Genomic DNA, 23,128 nt, shown 5'->3' on the forward strand with positions numbered 1-23,128 from the left:
TGGGTCATTGACAGGCTTTCACTTAGTTGTTGGCTTTCTGTCATTGTTTGTCACTCATGGTCTAGTAGGTTCCAAAGTAGAGAACATTGCCTTCTACAATTATTGACATGCACTCTTGCAAGTATTGACAGTAGAGCTATTAAAAGAAAAGTAAGCGTGTGTGCCTGGATATTAGTTTATTCAAAGGCAACTATACAGGCAAATCTTTAACATTTGATGTGATGCCTTTTTTTTGAACATGTTTTAAAGATTTTATTGAAAATCTTTAAATCTTTAAATTTTATCGTGCAATTATTCAGGTTCAAGTCGGCGGACTCCACATCTCTCCAGGAGAGGTTCACATCCGATCCGACAGCCTGCTCACCCTTCCTGCTATCCTCAGTATCACAGCTGGAGGAGGGCTGCTCCTCATCATCGTTGTAATAGTTCTGCTGGCCTACAGGCGGAAGTCACATGAGAATGACCTCACTTTGAAGCGCCTGCAGATGCAGATGGACAATCTGGAATCCAGAGTGGCTCTGGAGTGCAAAGAGGGTCAGTACGAACTAGAAGATAAAAATATCTTAAATCCGCTCAATCATATTCCCAAATTAACATGAAATTTATAATTGCATTATATTCTTTTAAAAGCTTATGTCAGAATTATGTGTACAAAATGATTTACAGTGCTGTGAAAAAGCATTTGCCCGCTTCCTGATTTCTTATTTTATTGCATATTTGTCACACGTTTCAGATCACATGAGAGCTCAGATAACCTGAGATGTGAAAAACGTAATCCTCCCTCTTTGTTAAATCGTGAATTAGCTGTGATTAACCACATTTTGTGAAAAGCTGACTTCAATTTTACTAGCTACCCTCAGCCTTGACAGGACTCTTTCTGACAAATTGAATGTGCTAAAAGATCACAAAAAGGAACACATCATGCCACAATCGAAAGAAAAATGAGAAACAGAGTCACTGACATCAGTCTAAAAAGGGTTAAAAAAGCATTTCTAAGGCTTTGGGGCTCAACCGAACCAGAGTGAGAACATGGAAGAGCACATTGATGACTTGTCCAAGAGGTCACAAAAGAACCCAGACAGCATGTAAAGACCTGCAGGCCTCTCTTGCCTCAGTTGAGGTCATTGATTAATGATTCAAAACTAAGAAAGAGACTGGGCAAAAATGGCATTCATAGGAGACCTCCAAGTTGAAAACCACTGACAACCAAAAAGAACAAAGACATATCTGCCAGAAAACATTCGGATGATCTCCAAAACTTTTGGGAAAATATTCTGTGGATAACTTTTTGCCCTTAAAAATGACTCATTTGAAAACTGCATTTTGTATTAACTCGGATCATCTTAGGCTAACAATAAAGCTTGTCTGATCTGAAACATGTAAATATGACAAATATGCATATAAAACCCCAAAAAACTAGGCATATGCTTTTTCACAGCACTGTATAAGGTGGCTTAATTAAAAGATGAGCACAATTATAGTTAATATTCAAGCTATAGATATCGAATTTCAAAGATGCAAATGTAAAAGTTTTTTATTTGGAATTACTGTCTTACACTACTAAAATGTTGGGCAAAACATTTTATACATGTGTCATTTGCAGCCTTTGCAGAACTACAGACTGACATCAATGAATTAACCAGTGATCTGGACAGAGCCGGCATTCCCTACTTGGATTATCGCACTTATGCCATGAGAGTTCTCTTCCCCGGTATTGATGATCATCCTGTCCTCAGAGAACTGGAGGTGAGGAACCTTTGAAGAAGAGGCTGCAACACTTGAATGCAGTGTCAACCATTTTTCTGACGTCTTGACCTTAAAGCTTCAGTATACTCCAAAAATAATTGCTACTGGCTTTTTGGCCAAAGCTGTCAAACTGTCTGTGGGAATATTCACATCAGTTTGAGGTCAAAAAGTTTTGGGCCGCTGCCCATAAAAAGCAAAAGAATATACCTGATTAAAATTTGACTGCACTCTATTTCAAGGTCACTTCCAGTGCTCCTGCTATTTTCACATCCCTGACCGGTAGGGCTGTTCAGACCACTTGAACTTGCACATTTGTAATGCCTGCTGAATCTGCTCCACTGTGTCAAAACACCAACCATGCAACTTGATTTCCATTTTCGGGAAGAGAATGGGAAGCAGTTTGAGTGGAGACTGTGGCTTTACAATTGACTGGTGCCACTCCTAACCTGGGGCGCCTTCTTCTAGCTTGGGCACTGTGGAGACCAAACTCACCACCAGTAATTATCCTTGACATAAAGGTTGAGTCAGTTTTGCAGAGAAGTAGATTTTTGCTTTCGAGTTCGAGGTCCCTGCACATAAGTGGACAGAAAGGGACTTCAAGGAGGAAATCTACTGTAAAACAGCTGCAAAGCTGTCAATGGTGCAGACCTTCACAAGAAGTGTCCTTATAGCCAAATTTTATTAATGTTTTTAATTTGAGTTTTTGACTGCAGCTCATACTGGGAATTTTTTGCTTCCATTAATCTCTGAGCCTTCTACTGGGTTTGAAGTCATTTCTGTTTCTTAAAATGTATTTGAAAGAAGTGTTTTCATTATTGCCTCAAAGGATAGGCAAATTATTTCATTTTTGAGGCATTCTCTATTCAGTTTTTAAGAAAATCTGGAGAAAAAAAAGTATTTGGCTTTTAATTTTTTTGTGTAAAAAAAAAAAAAGAAGAAGAAGCTTGGAATGTAAAGGTCATGGCTGATGTTACCAATTAAAGATAGTTTAATCAAGATATTATTAGGGTACAAATTATAGCACTTCTTAAGAACCAATTAACTCTTTAGAAATCCTCTGATTGCACTTGACACATAACAAAGGTTCTTTATTTAGTGCAAAAAAGGTTTTTATTATTTTTTATATATTCCTTTAAATCTACACTTTTAAGGGTGGGGCAGTTCTCTACGCATTTGCATAACCTTCACTCACTTCTAGGCAAAGGCTTTAGCAACACCAGTAATTCTGATTTGTACCGACCCTTTGAAGGGGAGAATTTCTACTCTGGTCTGTATTTCTGTTATAACTCATCCATGAGTGTGTACCATCTAATGAGCGCACTCACCTTTCTGTGTGTGCAAAAATGCATGATGCGTGCAGGTGCCAGGGAGCGGACAGGCGAATGTGGAGAAAGCCTTGAAGCAATTTGCTCAGCTGGTGAATAATAAGGTTTTCCTGCTGACATTCATACGCACACTGGAGCTGCAGCGCTCCTTCTCCATGCGTGACCGCGGCTACGTTGCCTCGCTCATCATGACCGCTCTGCAGGGACGGCTGGAGTACGCCACAGACATCCTGAAACATCTGCTCTCAGATCTTATAGAACGCAATCTGGAGAGCAAGAACCACCCCAAACTACTCCTCCGCAGGTAAACAGAATCATTCACAGTGCTAAAACCCAATTAACAAAAAGCTGTGTAACATACAGAGTTATTTTTTGTCAGCTGAAAACTTTCATTTCCAGTTCTTTGGTAAAATGTAAGACGCATAAATTTAAGGTAAAACTGCAGGACAGAACAGAACATGAATTCATTTATTTAAATTGATATCAGAGAGAGTGGTCCTACTGAGCCACAGTCCTGTGGCTTTTGTGGACAAAGCAGAATTTAGATCTCTTATCAGATCTCAGCTGTGCTTGCAGAAAAGAAGAAATCAATTGTTCTCCAAAATGTTTAAAGAAAGTCCCTAAAAGCTAGACATACAAGAAAGTCAGAAATTTGAAAAGCCCATTAAATTTCGGTTGGGAGGTCATGTCGGGTACATCATTCAGTTTCGCAACACTGGACTCCCATTTCTCTGTGGTGAGAGGATTAAAACTAGAGATTTTTTCGGTCACAAACCCGACCAATTCTGATCAATGCTGCTTATCTTTTGGCATAGATAATTCCTTTGTGCATTGTTCTTTCCGGCCCAGTTGCTGCACTTCTGATGGTTGAATAACTAGGCCAGTAACGGGAAGCCCACCTTTGTACAGCTTTGTTTTGTGCAGCAGTGTGAAACATCCGCTATGAGTCTGAGAAACAGGATGCCTGAGCAGACAGGTGAAAGACAGGAGTGTTAAAAGTGATAGAGAGTGGGAGGGACTGGCAGAGGAGGAGAACCTAATGGGGAAGAGTGAGTGCAGCGGCAGCAGAGTTGTTGTCAGTCTGACTTATCTTCTGTGTGCCACTCATGAAACATTCAGCTGTAGCTCACATTTCTTTCCCCATCACCTCTCCTCTTCCTCCCTTCTCTCGCCTCTCTCCCTTTTTCCTCCACCTCTGGTTATCTGCCGATTGTTTTCCCAGTGCTGAGACCGGCCTACTGAATGTTTCATGAGGTCTTAAAAAAAAAGGGGTGGGGGGTGGGGGGGTTGCTCTCACAATCTGACGCACACTCATTAAATATAAGGATGAGTTCACATGGGAGCTGGTACAACAAGAACTTGTTAGCCCAAACATGCAGCTCTTGCGGAAGCACTCTAAAGTTTAATGGGACGCCGTCAACAGTCGATTCAGTGCAGGTTAAGATTGAAATCTGGGTATGAACAAAAGAAAAGTGAGACAGGTTTAGGACATGGAATTTGTAGCTAAAATGCTGTAGGCCTTGGATCGGATTTAAAAATTGCCACAGAATTATTTTTTTTTTACATATTTAGTTAGAATATATGACAGGTTATCATAAATTTTTTACCCATCTGGACTCATGTAAAGTAGCTAAGCGCAGACACTGCAAGGAAGAAACAGAGTGACTCAAAGTGGCCATCAAACCTGTCTCTAAGCAATTATGTCATGACCCAAAAATGCTGGGCACTAGCAGCACTTAACCTAAAGTCTGCTGGAGTCCTTCGAGACCAAGCGGCTATATCATCAGAACTCTCCTTGTTAAATTTTTCTTTGGTTTCAACAATGCCAGGCTCGTCTACGTCTTAAATTATAAAGAATAATCAGACCACTCCAGCTCTCAGAGGGGTGCCTTTGCTAATAAATGAGTACACTCTCTCTTTGTCTTACAGAACAGAGTCAGTGGCAGAGAAGATGCTGACAAACTGGTTTGCTTTCTTGCTCCACAAATTTCTCAAGGTAAAACGAAATCCTTCTCACATCTCACTGCTAAGATGGTGAGAGCTACTATGGTTTCGCTTAAAGTTATTTGCATTGATTCTGAAATAGACTGCTGTGCATGTTTTTGTTGCGGCTGTGATTTTAAATGCCTAATATCGATGTGTTCTAACAACACCCTGGAAGGATAATGGTTACCTGCGAGGTCAAACATGTCTCCAGCTTTGTATAAAAGCTCAATTTTATTATGTTTGATGTGTCATGCTCCAGTTACTCAGTCTCATCACCTCTGCTGATGAATACTGATTTCCATCCTTCCCTTCACTACTTTTTTTATGTCTTCTTTTCCTTTCTCCCACCTTTCAACCTAATCCCTGGGTTCTTTTCCAAAACAAAGGAGTGTGCTGGCGAGCCTCTCTTCATGCTGTTCTGTGCCATCAAACAGCAAATGGAGAAAGGACCCATAGACTCCATCACAGGAGAGGCACGCTATTCCCTGAGTGAAGACAAACTCATCCGCCAGCAGATTGAATACAAGACGCTGGTGAGTCACAAAGACATGGATAGAGAGAGAGAAAAAAAACTCTCTACCTTTTGTCTGCTTTAATTTTTGCACATCTCTTGGCAAAGTGCCTTGACAGATCCCCAGAAATGTTGAATATGCCAAGGCTGTGGTTATAATTTGATGATTGCTTTGAATGTTTGCATACCTTTGATAAAATGAAATAAACATTCTTGCATAGCCAGATGCCCATTTCGTTAAGCTTAAAATTCAACAAAACATTTTCGAAATTCAATTTTTAAAGAGGTTCACACACTTGCCTCAAAACCCCATACAACAAATATCCTTTTTAATCAAATACTGTTTCCACTGGACATCGTTCACCCAAATTAGTGAAAAAAAAAGTATTATATTAGCTACCTTTACAATTACAAATATTAGACTGAGTCTATATAAGCTTAACCGTCATGTGCTAAACCAGTACATTCACGAGGTAAGACTACCTGGATAATGCAACATGTCTCTTTCTTTTACATTTCTTTTGAAATGAAGCCAGCTGGGTTCCTCCAGCGCCCCATCAGAATAGGTTCCCCCTCAGGCTTTAGCTGCATGGCAGAGCCAGCCAGCGACAGGATGACACCTCTCTGATCGCCATGTCGGAGATTCTGAGAGTCTGTGTCTCATTACTTGTTTAATGCCCCTGCCAGAGCTGCACAAGCACATCCTGGAGGTGTGAAATTACATTTCTGGCCAAGATGCTCTCCACCAGGACAGTTTGGTGAAGAGCAGGTAATGAAAGGACTTCCGTATCAATCAACACATTTCTCTCTGCCTCCTTCCTTTTCTTCCCCCTTCTCTCTATCCTGGATCTCCAGACGCTGAGCTGTGTGAACCCCGACAATGAGAACAGCCCAGAAATCCCTGTCAAGGTGCTCAACTGTGACACCATTACCCAGGTAAAGGAGAAGATCCTGGATGCAGTGTACAAGAACATGCCGTACTCACAGCGGCCACGGGCTACAGACATGGATCTAGGTGAGGCTGCACAGAGTGCAATCCCATTGTGAAGGAATAATTTCCGTACAGTAATTGTGTTATATATTTTGGGGCAAAACTAAGATTGCACTATTTCTGTGGCACATCACATGTGGAATAATGACAGCTGGGGAAAACAGAGCAGAAATCGAGCGTGCCAAATGACAATATACCAAATACCAAATATGACATCTAGAAAGGGCTCCACATCAGTTTCGTCAAGACTCCCCCCCCACCCCCCCTTACCTGTTTACAGCCCTAATCAGAACAACACTCTAACACTGACGTTAAACCGTTCTGACAGTGCACCTACACCTAGGCTTACGCCCACAACATGTCATCCAATACCGAATGACTCGGCACAAATCCAACTGACATGCACCTTCAAAGGCAGTAAATAAGATAACTTGTAGGTAGTGGCTGATCGTGCTTTGGGCTTGTAGTGTTATACCCTAAGGGGCTTTTCCAGGCTAGGGATTTGGAGAGGATCAGTTTCTCTTTGTTGCTTTGGGCAGCTTAAAGCTCTGTGAAGACACTGTCATTTTTATTTTGTTCACAGAATCACAATCACTTTAATTGTCAAGCAGAAATGCACAGGAAGCTGTCTTGGTGACACTTTGGTTGCTACACTTGACAACTTGCAGAGTTTCAAAGAATAAAATATAGTGCAAAAGGATAACATGACCTCAACTGCAGCGCCAAGGGGCAGACAAATGATCGACATTTGACAATATGTAACTGTCAAAAACTTGGGATACCAACATTCCTCAAAATGCCATATGTGACACATTTATTATTGATTGTATTTTCCTACAGAGTGGCGGCAGGGCAGAACAGCTCGTGTGGTTCTGCAGGATGAGGACATCACAACAAAGATAGAGAGCGACTGGAAGAGACTCAACACCCTCATGCACTACCAGGTCTGTTAATAACAATCATACCACGACTACAAGTAAAAACTGATTTTTGAGTTTATGAATAATTCAGTTACTTGCGCCCATTACAGTGTCTTATAATCAAGGTGATATGCTAAAACTTGCTTGTTTCTCCGACCAACGGTAGAGTAGATAAAACGGATTCCATTAGATAACCCACATCTGAAATGAATGACTTATTACAACAGCAGAATATAGTTAGACTTTGGCGTTCAGACTCCACTCTCCAAATTTAAGTGATGTGTAAATATATGGATTGGTAAAGGGGAAGAGGGTCAGCAATTTAGCACAGAGATAGATGGGAATTTTTGCAGCTTAAGCAGACCACCAAAGTGGGAGGCAGCTTGGTTTATAATACAGAGTGAGGCATGTGTATGTCCTAGTGTTCCCCAAAGCATACAAGCCTGGGACAGGGAGAGAAGCAATAAGAAAACATAAAAAAGCATCAATGAATATCATGTCAACATATATTACAATGATTTTGGCAAATGCTGCATGAATAGAAGGATGTGGGGTGGGGGTGGGTTGTAAAGCAGCTTACAGAAGGAAAGCAACAAAAAAAATCCTACCCTATAAAATAATGGATGAGTAGCCGGGTATCATTCGAGCAATCAGCTGGTGTCGGCTGTCACTGAGATCAACTGTTATCAGCTTATTTGCTGGGATATTGGGTTTGGAGATTGACTTTATATCCAGCCTGAACCAATACTAAGTGCAATAAAAGCAAAAGCAAAAAAAAAACCCTCATATGTGAAAAAGACGGCGGAAATGTTTGACATTTTAGTGACTCAAACATTTTTTAAATTAACGTCTGTCGACTGACGCTTTACTTCAGCTCTAATTACCTCAAAGCTTGTAAAAAACGATTGCAATTTTATACCTGGAAAGTCTGAATTTTTCAGACGGATTACTCAGTTGCTCACTAGATATTGTTGATGAAGGGCAAAGTATTACTCATTTACATTCATCTCACTCACCTCATCACTGCCTACATTTTTTTTCCAACCTCGTGGTCACAAACACACTTAGTCAACCAAACATGCACTTGTGTGCCCGTCTCTTTACAACACTTTTTTTTCCCTTCCCAGCTCATAAATGCGACTACACAGGTCACTAACCTCAGATGAGTCATCCTGTTCCTTTGTCAGTCAAATGTTCATCTACACTGTCAGCTTTGGGCCAACTGTACCATGCACAGAGAAAACATCCTTTTCTAAAAACACAGAGACCAGTAAAGACAAAGAAAAGCCACATTTTCTGCACTAAAAGTATGTTTTGAGAGGAGAGAATGCATTCTGTCTTATCTCTAGAGGAGATAAACAATTTAGCTCTTTCATTTTTAATCTTTCGACCAGCTAGGAAATGCATGTTTTGTCGCTAAGCTGAATTTGGTATTCGCTATAATGCAGCTTTTGCAGAATAGTGCAAAGCTAAGTCTGAATGTGGAATTTCTCTCATACTGCGGATGACTGGTCTTCATCATAGCTCATAGAGCAGAGCTACAATATTCAGCATTTCCCCAGTGCTGTTCCACAGACAGGATCTAGGACCGACACTAGCAAAAAGTGCCTGTATTGTTATGTGAAAACATTTAGCAGTCTATTACATAAATATTTCACTTTACTTACATGCTGCAAAAGATTAAGCTAAGTTACCATGAGCATCACTGGAGGGCAATGTTGAGTTAAGTATTGATGTGAGAGTTTAGAAAAAACCTTTCATGCATTTAGTTATGATCATCACCTACTTAAATAAGAAAGGACCTGAACTCAACTACAAATACAGAAAGGGCTGCAAATACTATACCTCCAAATATATAATATAGAAAGGCACTGTGTGTAGCAACGGTAAAAGTGCTTCCTGGGGCTGCAGAAACATCATGGTTGGAATTACTTTGGTTTACAACACAATGCATGTCTTTGCTGAATCCATCACTTTTTTAGTTTGGTCATTGTTTGGGCTACTTGCAGAGTATTTCTTTATTTGGTTGTTTGTAGCATCTGCAGTGTGTTGAGTTCTCCTGCCATTTATATTTGGTACAGTAATATAAAGCTGTTCCAGTCGATGCTGTGCTGCCTCTTATTTTCATCTATCTGATGATAGTGGATTTTTACAGGAGACTGCAGTTGAACTAAAAGCCTGTCTTTTATAAGTTTACAAAGCCCACAGAGGACATTCAAAACCTTTCCGTCATAATTCTGAAAATCCTTGGCTCTTGGTTTGAAGCTCAAAAAATATTTGGAATTCCTGCCATGATTACTTTTGACCAGCAGCTGCTAGCAAAAAATTCACAAGGCTCTACCTTTGTTTTTCAGGTATCTGATCGCTGTGTGGTGGCCTTGGTGCCCAAACAGATGTCCTCTTTCAACATTCCTTCTTCAGCCAGCTTCCCACGCAGTATCAGCAGATATGGTTAGTACTGCTTAGGAAATTCAAATACTTAATATTCATCCACCTCACAGTAGTGATGCACCATCTGTTTCTGTCACTTATCAATCTGCTGTAAAGCACATTAGTTGACACTGTTAGAAGGCATGTTAAAAAAAGGAAGTATGATAGTCTAGAAAAAATATTCAAGAAATATTCTGCATTTACAAAAGCAAATCAAGTATGTTGTTTATTAGGTTTTATATATAAGCTGACATGGAACTGTCTTTTCACTTTACGTTTCTATACAGTAGGTATAACACAAGCTGACCTGATCTTAACGTCAATAAAATCATGCACTTTACATAAATGTTTGTCGTTGGGTTTAATATATTCCTTTTAAAAACACAAGAACTTCAAGCGATGCCACGCTGTAAGTCGAAAAGCTGAAAACACAAAACAGTGGCAGAAAGCGAGAACCATAGAAACCATCTCTTTAATGAATGAGTGTATGTCTGCATCATTACTATGACGACCGATGAAATAATGACAGCACCTGATTATACAGTCAAAACACACACAGCCCACCTGCTCACTTCCAGATTACAACGAAGACTGTCAACCACTTATTTAGACCTGAGAAACCAATGTGACGTTCTCTTTGTTTGTGCTCCAGTCTAATAGAGTGATTATCAGATATATAATGTACATTTACAAACTGAAATATTTTAGAAATTGTGCATTTTTCTTTATCATCTACTCTTTAACCATCTAGGTGTGGATGTATCGTTCCGTTCCACCCCCACCAGCCCTGACAGCCCCCACTCCCGTGTGCCTATGCTGACCCCCGACCTGGAGAGTGGTGTCAAAGTTTGGCACTTAGTCAAGAACCATGACCACGGGGACCAGAAAGAGGGCGAGCGAGGCAGCAAGATGGTGTCTGAGATTTACCTGACACGGCTACTAGCAACAAAGGTACCACATAACACATGCTGCAAACTGTGGTAACGGTGAATAGAAAAAAACAAACATGGAGAAAACATTTGTACTCGGAGGCCTTTATTTGGTGATTTTGAAGTTTTCATGACCACTCAAAGTCCTTTGCACCACAGGAAAAGTGACACATCCATTCCTAGAGAAATTAACTAATTAACTTAATGTAGATGTCTGTGGGAGGAAACGTCAACATTTGTAAAAAAACAAACAAAATATTCACAAAAAAGAAAAAAGAAAATGGGTCCTATGATTTGGCATGGCACTTAGAGCAAATCTCCATTCTGTTACTTTTCAGGGAACGCTGCAGAAGTTTGTGGACGATTTATTTGAGACCCTGTTCAGCACTGTGTGTCGAGGCACTGCTCTGCCTCTCGCAATTAAATACATGTTTGACTTCCTGGATGAGCAGGCTGACAGACATGGCATCCATGACATGGACGTCCGCCACACATGGAAGAGCAACTGGTGAGAAAGATTTTTGATTTCTCATAGTGCTGTTATCTACTTATAGCCTAAGAAAAGAAACTTTTCAGCAGCACCTTTAGCTTGTTACAGAAATAGCTTTCTGTAACAATCATAATATATTTTCATGTTCTAGTCACAGTGTTACACAACTGTTAAGATTATCTAATCACAATTAACCTAAAAGTTAAAGTTAAAACTGACTTCCTTCAGACAAAATTCCTTTTTGTTCTTTGTTTTTTCTTTTTAGAATTGTATAGTATTGTTTTGATTGTATAGTAAAATGTAGAGGTGCTAAATTTTGTAGGTCATCTGGTTTTATCTTGTATGGGTCTATGGCTCTCAAGGAAGCAACTCCTATTTCTGGGAACAATCTGTAATTCCAAATTATCTTTCAGTAGTCTTCTAATCTCCATGTTTTGAAAAGAAAAAGTCACTAAAAGGATGATTAAAAGGACATTTCATGATTTCCTTTTGCAGACTAGCCTTGCACAGCCTAAAATATATATTTTTTTACGTTTCTGTATAGCCGCTATTCTCAATAGCCGCTCTCATTCACTTTCCTCCATTAATTTGACAGCATCTGAATGGGGCGGCTTCAACGCTAAATTAGTACCCAGGTCACTTTTCAGTAAAAGCTGTGATGACAGGCTTTCTAGGTGTGAGCTAGTAATATTTACTCTTAATCACTTTTAACAGAAGACCAGTCTGAATGCATGCAGTCACATTAATGGATAAGCACACGGAGCTTTAAGAAGTACTTGCTTTTTCTCCATTCTCTGTGGCTACCATTGGTATGTCTGAATGAAGCCATTAGGAACGTAAAAGTGACATACTTCTGGATGACAAAATGCAGTCACTTTAACAGATTAATGAAGCCAGCAGTGTTATCAGTCTTCTCTGAAAAGTGCTCATTTGCTTCTCCCTTTTCACCCCCCCCCCACCAGCCTTCCCCTCCGCTTCTGGGTAAACGTGATCAAGAATCCCCAGTTTGTGTTTGACATCCATAAAAGTAGCATCACAGACGCCTGTTTGTCTGTGGTGGCCCAAACCTTCATGGACTCTTGCTCAACATCCGAACATCGTCTGGGAAAAGACTCTCCCTCCACCAAACTACTCTACGCCAAGGACATACCACATTACAAAAGCTGGGTAGAAAGGTGTGTATGTGCAGGCTTTTTTATAATTATGTTATAATTATGTTTTGTATAGATAAGTATATTTATAGGCAGCTTTTAGGCCTAAATGTTGTCAGGTAAGATGCTGCATATTATAAACTGGAATTTATCAGTGTGAATTTTAAAAAGTAAATAAGATATGGAAGAAACACCCTTCAACCATGTTAAGAATGTTGACATTGCATTCTTTGTCCACTTGTGGGCCACTCTAAAACTGTGATGTATTGGAATATTGGATTTTTAAATCATCAATATCTTTATCAGTATCCTGTATTGATCAGGCGCTAACTTGGGAGCATTGACAGACATCCAGCTACTCAGCAGAACATTGGTTGCCATTGGTTTCATCAGCAATACTATGTTTTGTCAGAACCACCACATTTATTCATTTACTCTCACATGCACAGAGCGCCTTTCATGACTCTGTAAGTTTTATCACACCACAGTTCCATATCTTTTACACCTTTGCCATATAAAGCAATAGTGTTGCAACCTTTGTTAATGCAACTCTAGGGACCTATTAGAAAGTCTAGCTAGATCTTCAATGGTGCCTTTACGAGCATGATAAAAAAATCCGTCTTTAAATGAAATAATTGTTCTTTAAGTAATAATAATAACGTCACTCATTTGTTAATTATCATATTAGTAAAAGATCAAGGTCAGGTCTTCCTCATTCGCTGACATTTTTTAATTCAGTAGGTAGTTGCAATAAAAATATGTAGAAACAATGAAATGAGTTGTGCACTGCATATAAAATTAAACTTCTTCGATGCATGCAGCAAGGCAGGGCATTCTTTATATACAAATGCGATTGCTCAGAGTTATGAGTCCAGATGGGTTTTTGTTTTGAAACCTTTAATGATGAACATAATCTTCCTAAGGCTCTTGCTGAGGCTCAGTTTGTGTATCTGCATATGGAAATAAAAAGCGTGTTCGTTTATTTTTGAATACATTGTCTGCATTACTACATGACTAAACGCATGAGTAACGCTTTCCTTGTTTTCTATGCTGCAACACCTCTGATTTACAGGTTCCCGTGTCGAAGCATATTCTTTTCAAAACAGACCGATTCCATGTGAGAAGAAAAGCTATGGTATGCATCACTGTGCCCTCCACACTGACAGTGCGTGTGTGTGTGTGTGCGTGCGTCTCCTCTCAGGTACTATGCTGACATCAACCGCCTGCCTGCCATCAGTGATCAGGATATGAATGCCTATCTGGCTGAACAGGCTCGCCTTCACTCCAGTGAGTTCAACGTGCTCAGTGCCCTCCATGAGATCTACGCATATGTCAGCAAATACAGCCAAGAGGTGAGGCCCAGTCAATACACTTTAAAGCAATAATGTGCACCACGTTTTTGCAGTATTACCAATTGAAGTTATCAATTTTGGAAGGCAAAGCAGCGATAATTCATCATTTATTTATTTATAAATAGCAGTGTCTTGATTCCATTGCATTGAACTTCCAGAGAGTTATAAGCCAACTCTCCAATTTTCTACAATTTGGGACACTTTAACGTCTCTCCTGCCATTGTTTGATTTTAGGAATCTGACTTCTTTTAGCCAATACTTTCTTTTACTGTCATTTATTTTAGCAGCTAAAGGGGCAGATAATTCCCTCAAAAATGGAGACAAAAGTAGAGTAATTACTGGAGTTAAATTGGTCAGCTGGACACAAATACATCCCTTAATACACGCCAGTTTTGTTCTGTGAATGCTGGGTGTGCGGACAGGCAACTGTTTGCTAACAACTTACCAAAACACGGTTTTAATTTTGAGCCCTCGTAAAGGTCATGGCTGATTGCAGAAATCAAACGGGCAAAAAACAAAACAGACTGTGTCGAATTTAATGAATTCATTTTGTGATAATATGCTGGGTGATTTTCAATTAACCAATAAAAGAATTACTGAGAATGCCGCTAACAATTTCCAGGAACACGAAGTGTGTCTTCAAATTGCTTCTGTTGTCAGCTAAAAGTGCAAAACTAATTTATGCGACAAACTATATATACATAGTAAGGTAACAAGGATTGAGTGAAACTTACTAGCGTTGAGTCAGCGGTCAAACATAAGTAATGCATTCAGAACAAAGACGGAAACAACACAATCATAAACAAAAATTAAATAAAATCTAAAACAAAATCTGACCCCATGACATAACGTGTACGTGCTAATTCACTACAGCTGACCGGTGACATGCTTTGTGTCCTTATGGCCTATGTCTCTGTGTGTTTTAGATCATTGAGGCACTGGAGCAGGATGAACAGGCCCAAAAGCAGAAGCTGGCGTATAAAGTGGAGCAGATCATCTCAGCTTTGTCCACAGAGAGCTGAGAAACACACACGATCATAAATACTTCCATATACACACATAAACACATTCTGTATGCACACATGATACACAGACACCAAAATATACCATAACTGGGGAATTATAAACACATATGCCTCTCAGATGTGGAAATCAACCGACTTCTGGTATGCATGTGCGGATATATTCAATCACACATACACACAAACTGTTGTGCACAGAGAGACTGCAGTTTTAATGGACCTACTGTATACAAACTGACAGTTACACGTGGATAAATACACGCGTACAAATGTACATACGCAAACCACAGCACACATCAAACAGCAGAACGTCCCAAAGCAAGACTTTTGAATCCAATGTCATTTTTCAGAAGAAATTCCAAAAGGCAAACATCCAACTTCTAAAACACTACTATAGAGGGAGAGAGAAGGAGGATTTAGGCCATCACGGCTGCTGAATTTTCCGCCAATTCTTGTCCGCTGGGTAATGGTTTGCCTTTGTAGTCGGTGGTTATACTAAGTGTGTGTGTGGCATGGCTCTGAAGAGAACACCACTTAATAAAGAATGACTCAACTTGAAAAGTCACTGGAGGAGCTCAAAGACAGGAGCCAATTTAATGGGACAAGACTCAAAGTTCTTTTTATATGTCAAACATGAAGGACACTTATTCGCACTACATATCACAAACTTGGAGTGACATCGCCATTTGTTGCCATTCGGAGCAGAGATGTGCATCTTGCACCAAGTCTTTTTTCTGGGTTTTTAAAGGCTTAAGAGAGAGAACACTTAAGATTTCAACAAAATTACTTTTTATTTTGCTGCTTGAGGATTTCCATCATATGTGACATCATAAAACATCATATATTTTTTTTCATTTAATGATGATTGTCTGAACTACTGGGTTTTGAAAGAAGTATACAACAGATTTGTCGCTTATAGGTTTAGGGTCAGGCTGTTTAATAATCCAACACCAAGACATCATTACTTTCCAATTTGAAATATGTGTAGATATTTTCAGACCCAATCCCTGGCTTTTCGTGCCAAATATAATATATCTCATGTTTCATTCATATTAAACGCTCCTGTAGAAGCTATTAATAATACATGCCATTGTACGGAAAAGATCCCATTTGAGATAGGAAATTTTTTTTTTTACAGTGATGATCAATAGACCAGTAATTCAGCCATTCAAAGATAAGTGGGGACCAAATTGAACTGCAGTAGAAAGCATGATTAATGATGCTATAAGCCTGAAAGTGGATCAGATTAGCCTAACCTGGCCAACAGCACCCACCCTTCCAGTCTCATCAGTCATTGTTTACATTTAGCGTGATACTTGAAATGCACTCGGTGTACAAGATACCAAGAACACCTGCAGCTCCTGTCAAGTAATCTGGTCAAACTAGATTAGATAAAGGCCTTGATGCTTTTTTGATTTACCAAATGAATCCACTTTGAGCATAATGTGGAAACTAAATGCAGGTTAAAAGCTGAAGTCTGATTTTTTTCACCTTCAAAACAGGCGATCTGGATCGGGATTCAGCTCAGTGTAAAGCAGGTGCTCTTATATTTCTTAAACAGAGTGGATATATGATTAACGGTATATGTGACTGGTCCAGCAGTGGGTTCTTGTAAAGTCTGTTTGTTGCTTCACAGCACTAGTGACGCTTTATATCCTTACTGTTTTCGTGCTTTAACGTAGAATTCACGTTTTATTCCAGTTTTGTTTTGCATTCCAGTGTACACTTTACCTGATTGCTCGTTGTCCCCCCCTGCTCCTGTAGTTATAGTGCCATATCTAAACTTTAAAATAATTATCTAAACTGCAGCATAACTATAAAAAAAAAAAGAAAAAAAAAGAAAAAAAAATCTGAGACATCACGACTACTTCACAGTTTTAGTTCTGATTGGTTGTTTCACCAATTTACAATGAGGAAACAAATGCCTTTTTATGCTTGAGGCTTCTTATAAAGTCTCTGGAAGTATTACTGCTATCTTCTTAACATTTCTGTACCGATGGAGTTCATTTATCCCCCACAAGACCTTGAATCATGTTATCTACAAGAACAAGATGAACTACGATAAATAATAAGTACATTTCCTGTTAAATGTTGAAATATGACAGAATTCATCAGTTTCATGTGTGGTTTGATGATGATAATTTATAAATGTGTTGTGCAATAAACTGTCAGATGTTTAAGCTGTAATGTTTTTTTAAACTATATATTACTGTATAAATACTGTACATAAAAAACACTCCTATTTTGCAAGCAAAAGATTCACTTTGTACTGTTGTTATACATTAAATGCGCAGCTAATGAAAATGATTTTTGCATTTTTGTCTAATTTGTGGTGATATTTCTTTTTAAAATAATCAGGCTAAACATGATTATGCATTTTGTCTGTATTAAAAGGGTACTACATCCCAAGTCCTGGCTGTAATAGGTCAAATATTGTCTTTATTTAAGAACATTTAACTAAACTTCTTTGCCTTTCATCGTACTTCATTATACATAGTTTACAGTTCTGCATTTTTAACCACATGAAACATCAGAATCATCATAATATGACTTACTTAATTTGCACAGTGCTTTTTTTTCTCTGACAAAATACTGCTGATGGTAGAGGTGAAGTCATTTTTAACCCAATCAAAACTCTGCCACACATAACTGGATAATCTATTTTTATGGTATTAGTGGACCATTAGCATTCCACTTTAATAATTAAACTTATTGACTTTTCATGGGAAGGCTTTGCAAGACGGTGATGTCACAGGGATAAACTCAAATCCCACGGGAACATACATCATTCATCCTTTTTAGTGTTTGACCCACAAGCAGATAATATTAGCCCTCCAGCAAAGTCTCAAAATATTTTTAAATAGGGTTTTTTAATACGTGTTTTACTAGATTTGCTTCTTAATGAAAGCCATTATTTAGTAAAAGAGTACCTATTTCAACACTAGCACAATGTTATTATTTTAAATATCGTATTATTTATAAGCCTATAACCATGATTGAAATTTTTAGTCATGCAATCAGAATACCATTTTAAAAAGATAGTTAATTTTTTGTTGAATTTAAATGCTCATGGTTGTGTTGCTTTACAGTGTTCCACAGGAAGAGGGTGTTGTATTTCCAGACCCAACAAAGGTAAAGCCTACTTCACAAATCAGCAAAGACCTGTAGAGTAATGGCCTCCAGCTGGAATATTTTCCCTGGAACTAGAAAACAAATGTGTGGAGAATGATCAAGTAATGATAATGCTGTTCCTTCTCCTTTTTGAATTAATCAAGAAGCAATGCCGTTTCAGGGAGTCTGAACTACTGCCATGAGCCAAAAACAGCCAATCATCTCTCTATGAGCTCAAGACTCTAATGTAACTTTACTAAAGTACAGTTTGTACTACCGTGATTGTGGTGATGTAGTACGGCATGTGACAAGCATATATGAAGTTTGTGAGTCTTTGCTATAAGCATTGTTCATGTTTAACCCGCAAAGTTCCAGACAAGCAGAAAACAGGTGTGGGGGGCTTGCAGTAATACCCAGACTCCACAACTCAAACCTGTCGGACTCATATCGGTTATGATCAGTGTATCAAAAGGGTCCTCTGTACACCTGCCAGGCTCTAACTCCTCATCTTGCCCTTTTTCACTCTTTACTTGTCAGAGTACCGACACTCAGTTGCCAACAATTCCCCCTCGCACACATTCAAGGAGGATCATTAGGACTCAGACCTCTTCCACTGACAGCTGAGAAAGCTGCAGGATATCAACTTGATAGACTGTGTGCTATAGGATGGTACAAGACAAGTTTAAAGAGCAACTATTGTCATCAGACAACAATCACTTTTCATTTGAAAAAAAACAAAAAACTTAAGTTGTCATAATATCTCATTCTGCTTGGACGCCTGATTGACGTAATTAGTCTGAGGTAAAGTAATATAACAGATCATCAGCTTCTCTAGGTAGTCAGAAAATAATGAGGAAACTGGCCTTATGCACAGACTGCTGATTTTTAAGACAGCTCTTTCTGCAGAAGGAATGCTGAATGGAGGCCTCCTTGGACTTTCTGTGCACTTGAGCAAATGCGAACAATTCAGCACAGCAGGTGTAAATAGTTAATGGACTGTCCTTAAGCATAAAGTGGGATAAGGCACTAGCTAGGTGATAAGATCACCCCATTCATTAAATAAAGATACTTTTCTTTAATAGAACTGATTCACGGGTCACATTTCCTTGAGCATCTCTTGAATGCAACCTTCAAGCTTTTGAGTGCTTTAAACATTAGCCTCCAGCTGCTTTGATTAAATAATTATTAGTGTGCACACAATCATGGAAATGATGCTTGTTCATTCTTATGACAAAGAAAAGTTGTCTATACTTGGAAAAGAAAACCTCTTAACTGTGTAGAATAAATCTTAAAGGACCATAACTGCTATCAGTAACAGCTTCATTCACGATTTATTAGATGAGCTCATCCATGACGACATTTTATTTCTTCAATTTGCAGAAGTAATTTTTCATTTGTCCACTAGCAACTCCACAGTCATACTCTCTTATTCGCCATCTAAAACTAACAGCTTAATTCTTTTTATAGGACAAAGTGGAAAATAGTTCAAGGCAATATACACACATATTACATATACATATATTAAGCAAAGCAAAGGAATGATGTACTAAGGGATCTAACGCCCATTTGGTTGATCTGGACCTCACACTAGTCTACTAATGCCATCTTCTGGTGAAAATGATCATCACAGGTAGGGACAAAATAAGGATTATTAATTCTTTCATGGAAAATAGTAGATGTGACCGTTCACACATACATATATACACATACCCTTTAGTTTTTTTATAACTGCCTTAATACTTCATGGCACAGATTTAACGAAGTGCTGAAAACATTCCTCAAAGATTTTAGTTATTATGGTCATGTCAGCATCATTATGAGCTGCAAATCCATGATCCATATCAACCACATCCCAAATGTGCACTTTTGGCCTGAAATCTGGTGATTGTGCAGGCCATTTGAGTACAGTGAACTCATCATCATGTTCACGATTTGACCTTTGTGACATGGTTCATTATCATGTTTCAAGCAACTATTAGAAACTGTGTACACTGCAGTGATAAAGTGATGGACATGGTCATCAACAATAAAAAAAAAAATCAACAATGTGGTGATTAAACGATGGTCAGTTTGTTATGTGGTTATGTTTACGTTTGAACTTTTTTATGTAACCTTAATTACCTTAAGTTAACTGAACTAATGATTATATATAATTTGCTATTTGCCATGTTTGCACATAGGGATGTCACTAGAAAATCACCATGGAACCTGTTTTGTTTTTTGTTTTGTTTTTTCAATATTGTAGATACCTGTGCAGCATATGTAGGCTGAAGTAGGGTTATGAAAAAAACTGATACTCAATTACTAAAGCCTATCCAAGCTGTAATAGGGCGAGGGGCAGTTTACACTTTGGACAGGTCCCTAGTCTGTCACAGTGCTAACACATAGAGGCATAATATATAAATTAAAATAAAAAACTGGAGTACCAGAGCTAGACTCCTGCTGAATCCATTGCTGTGTGAAAAATTTGGACTGCATATACACCTTCAATTACATGGGTAATCACTAGTTGCTGGACTATCAAGGGGCCAATTCAAAGATTGTAACATCATGTAAAAAGGACAGTATAACTACCATGATATATGTAGACTTTAAAGGGTGTTATATATACACACACACACACTACTAGTCAAAAGTTTGGACACACCTTCTCATTTAAGGGTATTTATAAATTGTAGATACATACTGAAGATATCAAATATATAAAGCAAAATCAATGGAATTATGTAGAAAAGAAAAAAAGATAAATAACTCAGAGTATTCTTGGAAGTAGCCACCCTCTGCTTTGTTGAAGCGCTGCAAACCCTTGGCCTTTTTCAATGAGTTTAATGATGATGTAACCTGAAATGGTTTTCACTTCACAGGTGGGCCTTGTCAGGGTTCCCTTTTGGAATTTGTTGGCTTCTTAATGGGGCTGGGACCATCAGTTATGTTGTGCAGAACTCATGGATCTTTGGTTCTACCCGTGTGTGTTTGTGCAATGCAGAAAAGGTGAACGGATGGTCTCTACATGCATTGTTCCCACCATGAAGAAGGGAGAAGGAGGTGTGATGGGGGGGTTGCTTTGCTGGTGACACTGTTGGGGAGTGATTCAAAATTGAAAGCACACCGAACCAGCATGTGTACCACAGCATCCTGCAGCAACATGCCATCCCATCCGGTTGTGTTTGATTGGACCAGCATTTATTTTTCAACAGGACAATGACCCCAAACACACCTTCAGGCTGTGTAAGGGCTATGTGACCAAGAAGGATGATGGAGTGCTGCACCAGATGGCGTGGCCTCCACAGTCACCTGACCTAAACCCAATCGAGATGGTTTGGGATGAGATGGACCATAGAGTGAAGGCGAAAGGGCCAACAAGTGCTCAGCATCTCTGGGAACTCCTTAAAGACTGTTGAAAAACCATTTCAGGGGACAACCTCACAAAGCTTATTGAGAGAATGCCAAGAGCAAGAGTGTGCAAAGCAGTAATCAAAGCAAAGGGTCGCTATCGAACAATCTAAAATATAAAACATGTTTTGAGTTATTTCACACTTTTTTCGTTACTACATGTACTCATGCATAGTTTCGATGCCTTCAGTGAGAATCTACAATGTAAACAGTCATCAAAATAAAGAAAAAACCTTAAATGAGAAGGTTTGTCCAAATGTTTCACAGTAGTTATCTTTGTATGTCTTGACAAAGTACATATAAACATATAAACTAGCATAACAAAACTGGATTAAAAGATCATTTGGTTTAAATCACAACTTAGGCAAATATATTATTTTAGTTTAAGTCTATTTTTATTTTTGTTAAACTGTTTCCCTCCTTTTTACACAACTTAGTTCTGATTCGATCTCAATTAGAATTTTTTTTTCAGCATTTATTTAGTTATTGTTGACAAAGGATGTTGACAAAAACTATGATGAAAGTTATTGGTCAATGAAACTAAAACTACCTTTAAATATTAATGCAAAATCTGCAAATTATCTACCCTAATCATTTCCATAAAGCACTTTATGGAAGTCACTTTGTGGAAACAAGTCAAAATAACATCGAAGATAAATACCGGAAACATAACAGCTTTTCATAAATACTGCAAACATGCAAATAATTTTTTTCCTTTTTCCACTTCTGAGTGGATGAGACGGTCTCATACGTATGCTATAGCTGTAATGTGAACACTAACACCATGAATACATGTTCACTAGACCAGTCTTCATTAAATCTGCAGTTTTCTGCATCAACTTTCTATTAAGGCTCTTCAAGAGTGCCATTTTTCATGCTTGACATACATTCAGAAGGCCTTTCTCCTGCCAGTGTACTCCATAAACTACAACACTGCATGTGCTTGACAGCCTCATAAATATGAAGCCTAAAATATTGCAGTCGCCCTCTAGTGGGTTTCTGCGGTATAAGTAATGCGAGTCTTTTAACATTGACGAAGGCTAACAGGAAACCTAGGAGGAAAGTTAGTATAATCAAATAATAATATATTACCTAGGATACAGTATTCATTTTATTTTAAAAGAGCATCTGGCCCCTCACAGTGCCTGCTGAGAAAATTCTGTCTCTTGGACAAATGTAGTTGACGACAACTGGACTAGGAAATAAAGAAATCTAATAATTTGACTGAATATTATTCCAATTCTGAGTCCAAAAATTATATAAGGTAATTTGACAGTTCGCTAGTAAATTCAATTAAATTCTGTTTTGTTCTGTGGTTATGGTATCATGTGTCAGGAATCTTTGGATGACAGAAGTGATTGAGAAAAGAAGAAGCTTCCCCTTCTGACTTTTTTAATCTTATTATCTTGAGTTTATGTTAAACTCATGGGAAACTTTCACTGGCATGGTAACAAATCAATTTGCAATAAATGCAACTAAAAAGATTTCATTTCACCTATGTCTGTTTGAGAAAGAGCACTCACAGGACAGGGAGAAGAGAAACTAGTGCAACTGTACTGTGAAGGTGTAAATTGTATAAATTGGGACAACTGTATCACTGGTCATTTTTTCAATACATAAAAATGACATCATTTTCAAACTCTAATAAATACAATTAATGAGGTCTTTTGGGTAACTAAGACGGTGTGCATAAATCTGTGCATCAAAGCCAGATATGTACATCATAGAGCAACATACATGTAAATGTCAAAAAGGGAAAAGAAAAGAAAAA

The 23,128-nt window shown here is 38.5% G+C and overlaps 1 protein-coding gene across 1 annotated transcript in view; it reads left to right on the plus strand.

Annotated features, from left to right (window-relative positions):
- Positions 1 to 17,160, plus strand: part of LOC120717805 (plexin-A2-like) — an 84,192-nt gene extending 67,032 nt beyond the window's left edge. Inside the window, exons 20-32 of the mRNA XM_040006058.1 lie at positions 300 to 534; positions 1,604 to 1,746; positions 3,107 to 3,375; positions 5,001 to 5,067; positions 5,444 to 5,590; positions 6,424 to 6,583; positions 7,400 to 7,503; positions 9,834 to 9,930; positions 10,661 to 10,860; positions 11,177 to 11,346; positions 12,291 to 12,503; positions 13,681 to 13,831; positions 14,758 to 17,160. Coding sequence (XP_039861992.1) covers positions 300 to 534; positions 1,604 to 1,746; positions 3,107 to 3,375; positions 5,001 to 5,067; positions 5,444 to 5,590; positions 6,424 to 6,583; positions 7,400 to 7,503; positions 9,834 to 9,930; positions 10,661 to 10,860; positions 11,177 to 11,346; positions 12,291 to 12,503; positions 13,681 to 13,831; positions 14,758 to 14,853 — 2,052 coding nt within the window. The 3' untranslated portion in view covers positions 14,854 to 17,160. The remainder of the gene's footprint in view (positions 1 to 299; positions 535 to 1,603; positions 1,747 to 3,106; positions 3,376 to 5,000; positions 5,068 to 5,443; positions 5,591 to 6,423; positions 6,584 to 7,399; positions 7,504 to 9,833; positions 9,931 to 10,660; positions 10,861 to 11,176; positions 11,347 to 12,290; positions 12,504 to 13,680; positions 13,832 to 14,757) is intronic.
- The last annotated feature ends 5,968 nt before the right edge of the window (positions 17,161 to 23,128 follow it).

Source organism: Simochromis diagramma, unplaced genomic scaffold (genome assembly GCF_900408965.1).
Source record: "Simochromis diagramma unplaced genomic scaffold, fSimDia1.1 OVJJ01000320.1, whole genome shotgun sequence".
Taxonomy (NCBI): domain Eukaryota; kingdom Metazoa; phylum Chordata; class Actinopteri; order Cichliformes; family Cichlidae; genus Simochromis; species Simochromis diagramma.